General features: G+C 47.6%; 2 protein-coding genes across 6 annotated transcripts in view; one reads left to right on the forward strand and one right to left on the reverse strand.

Annotated features, from left to right (window-relative positions):
• LOC114583983 (lysosomal alpha-glucosidase-like) overlaps positions 1-309 on the reverse strand; it is a 38,332-nt gene extending 38,023 nt beyond the window's left edge. The window contains exon 1 of the mRNA XM_028705384.2: positions 198-309. The gene's annotated coding sequence lies outside the window, so the exon portion shown is untranslated. The remainder of the gene's footprint in view (positions 1-197) is intronic.
• Positions 1-12,151, forward strand: part of MAFK (MAF bZIP transcription factor K) — a 31,123-nt gene that overhangs the window by 7,506 nt on the left and 11,466 nt on the right. Inside the window, exon 1 of one of the 5 annotated variants that reach the window (XM_028705394.2) lies at positions 5,910-5,934. The exons of 1 other annotated variant lie outside the window; for it this stretch is intronic. Coding sequence is in view for 1 of the 4 variants with exons in the window: in XM_028705391.2 (XP_028561224.1) it covers positions 8,419-8,485 (67 nt within the window). In the remaining 3 variants the exon portion in view is untranslated. Of the gene's footprint in view, positions 1-5,909; positions 5,935-8,129; positions 8,486-10,185; positions 10,626-10,733; positions 10,759-12,151 lie in introns of those variants that run through there. 3 more of the 5 variants (XM_028705391.2, XM_028705392.2, XM_028705393.2) reach the window with 3 other exon arrangements.

Raw genomic sequence — 12,151 nt, forward strand, 5'->3', positions numbered from 1 at the left:
TGCTGGCTTCTTTTTTTAAAAAAAGTTTCTTGGAAGTAGATAAAGAAGCAGAAAATAGAGTATTCCATCCTCTTAAGGTGGAAAGTTGTGCCTCTTTTTGTGGATGGGATTCTGAGGCCCTCTTGTTTTGACACTGCAGCTCTGCTCAAACCACTAGCCCAGTCAGCCTGATGTGGTTTAGTATTTAATTCATTTACCTTGCTGCTTCTGCACCGGCAAAACCCGCAACTTGCTGGCCTGCTTGCTGTGTTTTCTTCCTTCCGTGTACAAGCTGTAATGCAGCGAAGCCTTCCTCCTTGCAGTCACTTCCTAAACATGATGGACACCCATGTTACCCAATAGCAGTGCACAGTATCAGCAGAGCCGTAGGCAAGGGATAATTAACCCTATTTTGTACCTACAGAGAGACCAAATGAGCAAGTGGGAAAAGGGGGTTGCTGAAATCTGGACTTTGTCACAGATAAAATTGTTTTGGAACGGATTGCATCAGAAAAGCAAAGAGCTGAGCTGGGCTTTGTGAAATGGTTTAGTGGCTTCAGATCATTAACTTAGAAAGGGTCTCGGCAGCAGCGGTATTTCATAAGAGCAATGGTTCTAGAGATTGCATTATTTTCAGTTTTGCAGCCTTGGCTGTATTGAGAGTTTCATGGTGGTGGAAGAAACCACAGCTGCCCCCTCCACTTTATGGAAGCTATAAAAGATTAAGGGATAGGAAACTGCATTATTAATGCTGTGTGGCAGCACATGCTGATGATATTTGCAGCATCTTCAAATGAACTCTTGGTGTGTTGCATTTCATGCTAGTGAGATTTGCAGTAGTGATAACTTGCCTTGTGCCGCCTGAACTCACTCTCCAGTTCTTGTTGAGCTGTGAGTCTGCAAGGTGCTGACCATCAAACCTGGAGCAGCAGTTGTTCAGCGTCTGGAGAGCTCCTGGGGAAAGGCAACTGAACTCTTTGGTGGTCAAGCATCTATCAATGTTAAGTGAGGTTTCAAAGGCTTTAAAGCGGCAGTGCTTTGGGTTGGAGCCGCATATGGTGGCCCCAGTATTCCCTCTGCCTTTTCCATTGGGGACCCCCAAGAGAGCAAGGTGGTGGGTGAACTGATTCAGACTCATCAGCTGAAAAGCCTGGTCCGCACCTCTTGGAAGTATGATTGACAAACTCCCCTTCAAAAAGGTGGCTTGGGCCGGTTCACGGTCCCGCAGATGCTGTGGTGGTCCGGAGAACGTGCAAACGCTCCTTCCGGCATGGAGGAGGCGTACGCAGCTTCCCATTGGCTGCAGGAGCTTCCTGCAGCCAATGGGAAGCCGCCCAGCATCGCAGAAGGCGGTCCCCGCTCTGTTTCATCCCGGTTTAGCGTGACGCACGGGAGTCAACCAAGCAGGCGGCGGAGGTCCCCAAGCAGGCGGCAGGGGTCCATGGGCTGGTTAAACAACCCCCATGTGGCCCATGGGCCTTAGGTTGCCGACCCCTGCCTTAGACCCTTTCCCCACTGGATTCTCTTTTCACATCTGATCATCTACCAAGGAGCCAAATAATAGTATAGCACATTTTGGGGATGTCACAGTGTTCTGAAAACGTGACTTACATGGACTTGCGGTTGGGCCCAACCCCTACCCTGAGTGAGCAGTGGGTGCTCTTTCATAACCCACCACACTTGATGCTCCCCTGTCATTGAGCATTGCAGGAGAAGATGTGTTGCGGTGAGCATAATGCTCCTTCAGGAAATCAGTTCACCATTATTGATCTCACTGAGGTATGCCTAACAAGCTTCTGAGGAACCCCAGGGTTCTAGAATACACTAAGCGCCAATACTTAAGTGTTGAGTTTTAGGAGCATAATTCTTGCTTTGAGTGTGCAAGGACCTGGGCTTCAAATTTGGAGACGCCTGTGCAAAACAGGCGAATGAGGGTTACAACCTTTTTGAAAAAGCAGAACATGTGCTTTGAATGCAAAAGGTCCCTGATTAATGGCATCTCCCATTAAAAGGACCTCTAGTAGCAGATGATGGGAAATACCTATGCTGGAGGTCCTGGAGGGCCACTTTCAGTTGGAGTAGACCAGTCTTCCCCACTCTGGCTCCCTCCAGATATTTTGATCCACCTGCTTCAGCCAATATGCTGGATGATGGGACCTGTAGTCCAAAATAATTAAAGTGACCTGCTTTGCAAAGGCTGGTGTGAATACCAGTGGGCTTGACGAATCAATGGCCTGACCTGGTCTAAGGCAGCTTCATATATTCAGGTGGATTACACTGCCATTATCCCTGTCCATTGATAGGTCTCTTCCATAGATCTTTGCCAATCTGTGTTGTCCAAAGCGCAGACATGCCTCTCCCTCTGCATTTGTTTCCCTTGTAACCAAAGACTATCTACAGCATCTGCTTCCCAGACCACGGAAGACTCTCTGATCCCCATCCAGCCTTCTTCCAGAGAGCCGTGGTTTGGCAGAAGCCTCTCTCAGCCTCCTGCTTTGCTCCTGCCCGTTTTTCGCTGCTGGTTCTGATCACTAGGGAAACAGGAACCTGGCCAGCTGGGTGAATTCTCCCTGCTATGTAAACACTGTGACTCACCTGTTTCCCTTTTTTCTCTCCTTCCCACCATCACCAGCAGTTCAAGGCAAATCTTTGCATATGCTCACCGTCTGTATGATTCTGATAATTGCCAATGTCCACCCTTGCTATGTTGTTGTGGGTAATGGGCTGACCGTGTATGAGTGAGGATTGATGGAGCAGGAGAAAAAAATTGTGAAGGATAGAGTGGAAGCATCTCCCTGCAAGCAACACTCCATGCTTAGTGTTTACTGGCCCCTGTGATTCCTTTTGTTGGATTTTGGTTATTGTGTTCATTTAAAGAAAAATACTGAAGTTTGGGATATTTTATAAAAAGTAAAATAAAAAACCTTAGGGATAACTATCTTATGTTTCCATAGAATCATAGAAATGTAGATAAGAGAAAGAATAATGACTAAATCGTGATCTTTTGTCTACACGGAAGTAAGTCGCATTGGCTTCAGTGGGATTTACTTCCAGGTAAGTGTGTAAAAGATTGCAACCTACGCAGAATATTAGTTAAGCGCAGTAGGTCTATTTGTTTCAGTTGAGGGCTTAGGTTTGAAGATGGCAAGAGAACAATACTTTTTTGTGGGATGGGGGAGGCAGGTATAGTTCTGCATTTAAGGACAATGTGGAGCTTGATGGCACAGAGCCATTGTGGTGTAGTGGTTCGAGTGCTGGACTATGACTTGGGAGACCAGGGTTCAAACCCCCACTTGACCATGAAGATCTCTGGGTAACTTTGGGCCAATCACTCTCTCTCAGACTAACCTACCTCACAGGGTTGTTGTGAGGATAAAAATGGAAGAGGGGAAGAAGTGCTTGTGCCACCTTGAGCTCTTTGGAGAAAATGTGGGATATAAATGTAATAATAAATGAAAATACATACATACATACATACATACATACATACATACATACATACTGCAATACAGAAATACATTTGTATTAACGGAGTAAGGTTTCCTCCCTTGGAGATTCAGTGGGAGGAAAAAAATGAAATCAGGGTAAGAAGAAATGCTTAGCATTTGTCAGCTCATACTGACCAAGGCAGCGAACCACCATCATCTGTCAAACGCCATTCATCCAATCTCTGTATGTGGCGCCAGATTATGAATGGTCTATCACCCTCAATGTGTAACATTTTTTTACCCAGGCAATCCAAAATCTGAACCCAGAGAAGCTGAATTTGTCAACCTCACAACAGTGAGGGAAGTTTATGTTCCTTACCTTGTTGAGCATGCTGTACTCTTGCCACAGGAGAGTGATATTTGGCACTGCTGGGCAACCTGATTTAGCTTCCTGAAAATGGCAGTGATGTGGTCACTGTTGTAGGGTGGGAAATTTCCCCGTGTGTTATTTTCAGGCGGGGGCAGAGAATCCATTTTAGCAAATGGATGTCAATTGTAAATATAATTATTAGCCGAACTTTGTAGCTTGAAAGCTTTAAGTTACAAGGGATAAGGTGGTCTCTGAAGTAACAGGGTTTCTGAGCTGTATAGGGAATTCTATCTTAGTAGGAACACCTTCAATTTAGCCCACTAGTCAGATTGGCAGCCAGGATGTGTCTGCATCCTGGCAGCTTAGCTGTGGGGTGCCACAAGGTGCTATTTTAACATCTGTATGAAGCCATTTGGAGTAATCATCAGGACATTTCTCTGTTACCTCTGAGTCAGGAGAGGCTGTGCAGAAGCTGTACCAGTCCTTGGATTTATGAGGACCAATAGGCTGAATAGGGACTCTGTTGGTGAATGCTTGCCACTTTTGAAAATTGAGGAGTTTACCTGTTCTAATTGATGTTGTAACTGTTATGCCATTTAATGGGCTTGTTCATTATACATTTTAATTATGCATTTTTAATGTTGTCGATGAAATTTTATACTGTGTATTTTGATTATGGGTAGCTATATTTTTATAATGTGTATTTATTTTTTTGCTGTTGGCTTTTACTTGTGATTTTGCTGTTGGCTTTTACTTGTTTGCAAACTGCCTTGATTTTTCTTCTCAAAATGAAAGATGGTACCGTATTTTTCGCACCATAGGGCGCACCGGACCATAGGGCGCACCCAGTTTTTTGGGGGGGAAATAAAGGGGAAAAAATTATTTCCCCCCCAGGCGCGGGGCTGGGGCGGGGGAAGCTCGAGCTTCCCCCGACCCCAGCCCCCAAACAGGCAGCTCTCTGCAAGCCGTGGGAGCGCTCCCGCTGCTTGCGGAGAGGTCCGCGAAGCCTGGGCGCGCTGAGCTCAGCGCGCGCAGGCTTCGGCATGCAGGCAATTCTCCGCAAGCAGTGGGAGCCCAGCGCTGGGCTCCCGCTGCTTGCGGAGAGGTGTGCGAAGCCTGGAGAGCGTGAGGGGTCGGTGCGCACTGACCCCTCTCACTCTCCAGGCTTCAGCGAAAGCCTGCATTCGCACCATAGGACGCACACACATTTCCCCTTCATTTTTGGAGGGGAAAAAGTGTGTCCTATGGTGCAAAAAATACAGTATATACATTATTTTGATGATAATAATTTAATAAATTTCTCTGGTTGCTTCCTGGAGTCATATTAAAAAATAAAAAAAAGTTAGCCACCCTAGACAGGATCTTGGGAACCTGTTTTAAGTATGGATTGATAGAACGGGGGAGCATTTTCCTGTATAAGCCTAAGGAACACCAGAAGCTGAGACGAGCCAATGTGGTGTAATGGTTAGAATGTTGAACTACTACCTGGGAGAGCAGGGTTTGAATCCCCTCTAAGCCATGAAGCTCACTGGGTGACCTTGGGCCAGTCACCATCTTTTTACCCTAACCTACTTCACAGGGTTGTTGTGAGGATGAAATGGGGAGGAGGAGAATCGTGTGCACCACCTTGAGATCCTTGGAATATAAAGGTGGTATATAAATGTAATAAACACAAGAAAATAAATAAATGAAGGCAGCCTGAAGGAGTTTTTTCATCCTTACTCACAGGCAAGGGAATGTACCTTGGCAATCTTGAGTGAGTTACCCGTGCAGGCTGAGGCAATAATTGCACTGGAGAAGAGAACAGTTGGCGTTTGTGGCTCCAGCAGCCTCATTCAGACCACACATGCAGGTTGACTTGTTGATAAAAAGCTGGCTTCCGCTAAGAGAGAGAACTGGATGGCCAAAATGATTTATTGGTGCTTATAAGCAGCACCAGCTTTTCATGTGCTGGAATGAGCCTCTGAAGCACCACGGCACATTTTAATTTTTCCAGCCTCCTTCCTGCCCAGCTGCCCTGGAGTTATCCAGCATTATCTCATTTATTTACTATATTTCTTATCCCGCTTTTTAGATAAGTGCTGTCTCCCAAAGTGGCTAGACTAAAAGAGCAGGAGGCACCAAGGAAAGGGACTGGAGGGAGAGGAGCTTTTCAAGGTGAGCTCTTGGAGAGCACTTACACCTACCTGGGGCCAGGTTGTTCTTCCTTTGTTGGTGGTGTTGCCTGAATAGCAATGGGTGGCTCTTGGTCCTTCAGCCAGTGGAGGGGACCAGACTCCAGAGTGGCCCTTGCTTGCTTCTGCACTCCCTGGGGCAACCAGTGGCTGGAACGGCATGTCTACTCAGGCAGGGTGGGGCCAGGTTGGTCTCCCCATTGCCTTAATATTCTTCCTGGGAGGAAGCTTCCCAGTGGCCCTGGGTTCCCCGGCCTGATAGCAGAAGCCGTAGTTGTGCTTATCTTCTGCTCTCCAGCTCCAAAGCACCAGAAGCATTTCTGCAATACTGCTTGCCTGCAGCTTAAAAAATAATAATAAATTACCCACTGCAGGTAACTATTTCAGCATGTTTTGCTTTTTCTGGTGTGCTTATAGTGACCATTCTATTTTCCTCAAACATGTCTGTCAGTATGGTGGCCAGGAGCAGGTCCCTGGTTGTTGAGAGTAGCAGAGAGAAGTGCACAGCTCTCTCTCTCTCTCTTTTTACATCCCTGATGACGGCTTTTGATCAGGTAGAGGAGCAAGACAGTGGGGTTAGGGGAAGTATCCTGGATGTTTCCAGGCTTGCAATGCTGTATTTGTTTTGACCATTTACTTTTGACAGCAGTTATAAAGCTCATGGCATGCTGTCACATTTGGCTGACTCCTCTTGGTTTTCATGGCCAATCATGACTGTAAGGACTTGCAATAGTTACACTTGCTAAGTGGAAATTCGTAGCATTGAGCATGGATGTGGGAGAGCCGGGTTCAAATTTCCACACAGCCATTAAGTGTCCTGAATCGTCTGTGATAAGTTGCTGTCTCTTGGCTTAGCTTCGTAGAGGATGTTCTGAGAACATAATGAGCAATGTAGAATAATGTCACATATTAAGAACTATGAGAATTAATAACAGTTTACTGTTGTGCTCTTGGTGGTCAGTGATGATCATTAGATGTTTCCTTAGTAGGTACTAATGGCCAGAAGCCAGTGTTTGGGGGCTACAGCTAGTCAGAATTTTCCATAGTGTGGATGACAGTGGGGAAATGAAAATGAGCAATTTGGAGAGACTTAGTATAATGCAATTGGGAGAGATAGTTCTGAGATTCCCATCTCCTCCAGAAGTTAATAAAATTAGATAGATAGATAGATAGATAGACAGACAGACAGACAGACAGACAGAAAGAAGTTTTTCTCCCATTCTCATAACAGTAGAAATCATAGACATCCAGTGAAACTGAATGTTGGAAGATTTGGGACAGTTTTAAGTCTTTCAGCCAGCATGTTGTTAAAACTATAAAACTCACTCCTGCAGGAAACAGTGAGGGCCACCAACTTAGATGGCTTCAAATTCGTGGAGAAGGTTATCACTGGCTGCTCTCCATGGTGACACTGTTCTGCCTCCACAGGCAGAGGCAGCAGTGCTTTGCAATAACAGTTGCTGGAAACGGCAGGAGGGGAGCTGGCTCTTGTGGTTGTGGCTCTGCTGAGGGTTTCCCAAAGGCATCGTTTGGCCACTGTGAGATGCTGGACTAGGTAGGCCATTGGCCTGATTCATCAGGCTCTTCTTAGGTTCTTATTTCCGCCCTGTAGAGATGCAACCAAAGTGCTGCAAATCCCTGCTGCTGCCTCATGCAATCCATCCATCCATCCATCCATGCACACATACATACCAAATATGAGATTCTGGTGCAGCAGCAAAAGCAGGAGACATAAAGATGCAGCAGGTGACCTGAAGGCGGGAGGAAGTCGAAGGGCGTTCTCAAAAATAGCAGCTGGTTGGGTGGGCAGATGGAAGAACTATCAGCCCTTGGACTTTCCCAGTCCTGCGCCTTCCTCCCATCTCTGAGCATGCTTCGGGTTAGCCTTCCCATCAGCTGGCAGAAGGGAGGGGAGAAGTGCTTTGAATATTTCCAGGTCCAGGATCAAAAGCCTTTTTGTGTCTGCTAGTGGGATGTGGCCTTCTCTCCCTCCCTCCCTCCCTCCCTTTCTCTCACTTTTTTTTTCCTGCTTCCCTTTTCTGGTAGAGCCCTGCCAAGTACAGGAAGACTCCAGTGTATGCCTCTCCTTATAGGGGTTGGGGTGGGGAGGCAGGGAGGAGGAGGAGGAAGTGTTTCTGGTTCTGTGGGAATGTGAGCTTTCTCCCACTCTGTAAACAGCTGGTGACTCATTGCATAGCTATGGCACCAAAGGGATGCATGGCCTAAGGCATGCTGTGTGTGTGTATGTGTACATACACAGGGAAGGGAACTGAGCTTGTTTTGTTCCCGCCACATCCCCGCTCTGCTTCCTTGACTTTCTCACCGAAAACCTTTGGCGGGAGGAGAGAGAGAGACCCTGCGGAGTTCCTGCCTTCATGCCTCTCCTGTCTGCACAACCTGCCTTCCACACGGGAGGTGCCCGGGGCAGCGGCAAGGAGGCTTCCATGGTGCACGGCAAAGTCCAAACATGAGGGCGGGAGAGGAGAGCTGCACAGAAATGAGCAAGGGCTTGGGAAGGGCTCTGCAAATCCAAGGTAACGCTGCTGGGCTCCTCTCCAGCTCTCTGCAAAGCTCTCTACCGCCTCGCCCCACCTTTTCTCATTTCCCGTTATGTGGCTTGCCTGTGATTTTCGCTCCTCTGGCTTTTAACCGCTCTCAGCTGCCCTCCAAAGCCTCCTGCTTTTCTCTCTGGGAGATCCTGAGGCCTAGAACCCCCTTGCAGCCTCCCTGTGTGTGGGATCCTTGATTCTCTTGCCCTTCAGTACCTGCTTTTGTTAGGCAGTCCTTGCCTTTGCCCCCTGCTTCTCATTCCAAGAAGAAATGAATTCTAGGTACCTCGGCAGGCCTGGCTCACATCAAGCTTAGGGCACTGCTACTGCACTCGGTGCTTGAGTTATATTGATGCTGCTGTAGAAATAACAGTTCCCTCCACTTCCTAAAATATATCCCACAATTCCTCAGCCTGTTGAGTCCTTCCCTTTCCTTGCATCTTCTTCATTCTGTCCTCATTTGCCTCCCACACCTTGGCTACCTTAGTAATGGATCTGTATCATCGCCTACTAGTTTCGTCAGTCCTGTTCGTCTTTCCAGTTCCTACAGGGATTGGCAAATACAGTCACATTCAATGTATCAGCACAGAGTTGACCAGCGACGCGGAAGAGCCTCTGTAAGCACCTACAGACTTTCAGAGTTTTAAAATATTTGGGCTGCATTCTCACACTGCTACCCAGGATTACTGGGAGCTGTGCTTGATTTCTAGCAGGTGTCCAGACTCTCAAACGATGCCTCCCTGTTTTAACTGCAAGGTGTGGTTGCTTAGCAGTGAGGGGAAGGCACTCTGTATCTACTTTTCTTTATTGTATTACACCAGCGACTTCCAAACTTTTCCCTGTATGGACTACTTGGAAATTGCTGAGGGTTTTGGTGGACCACTTAATGATTTTTCTGACTGCTGTAGTAATTGCAATGCGCTGTGCTAGATGATGTGCGATTTTAAATGCATTTTTGCAGACATGCAGTGGATCAGCTGAATAACGTTTACGGATCACTGGTGGTCAGTGGACCATTTTGGGAACTTCTGTATCACACTATTCCACATCTGTTTCTTTAAAGAAGCATGGCCGTAGTTCAGTGGGAGTTTTTGGAGGAGAGAGGCTAGGCCATCGCTGAGCACCTGCTTTGCATGTTCAGTTCCTGGCATCTCCAGGCAGGGCTGGCACAGACCCCCACCTGAAACCCTGGAGAGCTGCTGCCAGTCAGGGCCAAGAGTGCAGAGCTAGACGGACACAGTGATCTGACTTGGTGCAAATCCGCTATGTCCCCAAGAAGTGCAGGGCCCCTGAAAGGGAATGTTTTCATTTCCACAGCAGCAATCCCTTCTCTCGTTTTCAATTTTGCGCGCATGTCACGTGAAGCTGAACTGTGTTGATCACCACAAGTGAAGGGAGAAGCATTTGTGGCTGAGCCAGACCGGGCCCCCCCCCGCCCCGCCCCTGCTCAAATTCCTCCATTCAGCCTGCTGGACTTCCCCCTTTCACTTTCTCTAGGGGGGGCGGGAAAGAGTGTCCTGAAACGAATTGAGTTTGTTGACTCTCCCTTTGTCCTCCCAGCGTCTTTGCACAGAGATGACCCCAAGTCATGATTTGCTTTTGGGCTTCTCTTGTTTCCATGGTTACCGTCTCGGGGTTGGCTACTTTCCCAAGGTCACCATGGCAACTATCGGAAGGGAATCATGCTTGGGATGCTTTGGCTGAGTATCCTTTTTTTAAAAAAAATGAATGATTAGAACGTGTGACACGATGTAGAGGTGGATGGAGACAAGTTTTCCTTCTCCGGAAGGGAGCTTGTAGGGGAGAAGGGAGAACTCGGTCCAGACTGTCTTCTAAGGTTCCTTACGCCCGGTGCTGCAGCTTCTGAAAGCCGCCTGTGCTTGCTAGGCGCGACAGCCCTGAGCGCCCAGACCCTCCGCTTCCCCGGCCCAGGCTGGCAGGGGAGAAGGAAGCTGCTGTGATGTCACAGCTGCATTGCCCTCTCCCCCTTCTCCTACAGGCGCTCCAACTGTGTCATCCATCTGTGCTGCGCGATGCAGGTGGAGGCTCTGCCGCCGAGGTCTAGACAGGCAGACTGCCTCTCCTGCGCTGATTGAAGGGGTGTAGTTTGCAAAGTGTACCTGAGGTGAGAGTGAAGGGCAGCCGTCCTCAGGGCGAGTGGGGAGGAGGCGTCGCTGCTGTGTGCCACATTTCCACACAGCGGGGAAGATCAGAAGGGCACCCCCTCCCTCAGCCTTAGGGCGAGAGAACCCCACAAAGTGAGGAGAACGTTGCATTTTTCTCTTTCTCTTTTGCAACCTGTTCCACCATCCTTGTCTCGTCGTCTTGTGATTTTTTCCTGTGTGGTTTGTTTGTCTGCCTTGAGATTTGGGAGGCTTACAGGTGGTGTGGGCAGAGGTTTGTTCACTTTTCTACTTGCACTGTTGAAATCTTTAGCAGGGTGGGGTCTAAGGCCAGAGGTTATCATCCCTTAGCTCTTAGGTGACCTTCGTGTGGGGTGTCTTAAGTAAAAGTTTGTGTGTGTGTGTGTGTTGTTTTTTTAATTGGGGACAAAAACATATTCCCTGTTTCTGCTATCTGCTAACCCTGATTCTGTGATTGTAATAAATTTGTGCAGATTTCCGAGATACTATTGCATGGTTTTTGAAAAACTGTACGGAGAAAATAGCAATCGGCTAGAGCTGTTGAGATTGGGGAAGAAAAGGTTAGCTTTATGGAACAAACGGTGCCCAGACAAACAGATAAGGAACTGTTCCAAATTTAGAAACCCCTTCACTTAAACTGTGGGGGGGGGGGGAGAGAGAATCAGATTGGCATCATGAAATGCTGGAATCCAGGATAAGCAAATTGATAAAAATTGGGTCTAAAGTCTTTGTAGGCCTGTGGACACAGTGGTGTGGGAGACGGGAGGTAGGGATGGAGGAGCTCTTCCCTACCTCAATAACTTGCTAATTACATGAAAATCCTGGACAGAAATGATGTCTAACTCGGGCTGCTTTCTCATCTTCTCCCATCTTGCCACTCTTGATTTCTTTCTGAGTGTGGATTAAGCCGCTGTTGTGTTCGGTCCTATCGGGTGTTCTGGTTTGTTATTCCACAATCCTTCCCTAGCCTAATAGCCAAAAACATCACCCCAGCTTTTGTTTGGGTTCCATGCCTTCAGGCACAAAGCACCTTAGTGGCAGAGCGCATCTTTTTCAGGCAGAAAGAGGAACTCGGATCTAACCCTGGCACTGTACCTAAAATGATTTGTGGTTGCAAGACTAGAAAAGGTGGGAGCATTGGAGAGCTGCTGCCCATTAGGACAGACAACACTAGGCTATGTGGACCAGTGGCCCTGAGTCTGTATAAAGTGGTTTTCTAATAGGGAAGGGTCATAGCTCAGCGCTGAAGCGCTTGCGAAAGGTCCCAGGTCCAGTCCCCAGCATCTCCAGATAAGGCAAGGAATGTCTCCTGTCTGAAACTCTGGACAGCTGCTGCCTGTCAGTGTAGACAATACTGAGCTAGACAGAAGGTAGCTTCCTAAGTTCCTATATATGTACAATCTGATATATTGATACTTTCTTTGTCTAGTGATTGCTGGCAACTAGCTCTGTGTTGGGCTCTCATGAACACACAGAGAATGCCAATTCAACAAGGAAGGTCCAGTGT

This window comes from Podarcis muralis, chromosome 14 (assembly GCF_964188315.1).
Source record: "Podarcis muralis chromosome 14, rPodMur119.hap1.1, whole genome shotgun sequence".
Lineage (NCBI taxonomy): Eukaryota > Metazoa > Chordata > Lepidosauria > Squamata > Lacertidae > Podarcis > Podarcis muralis.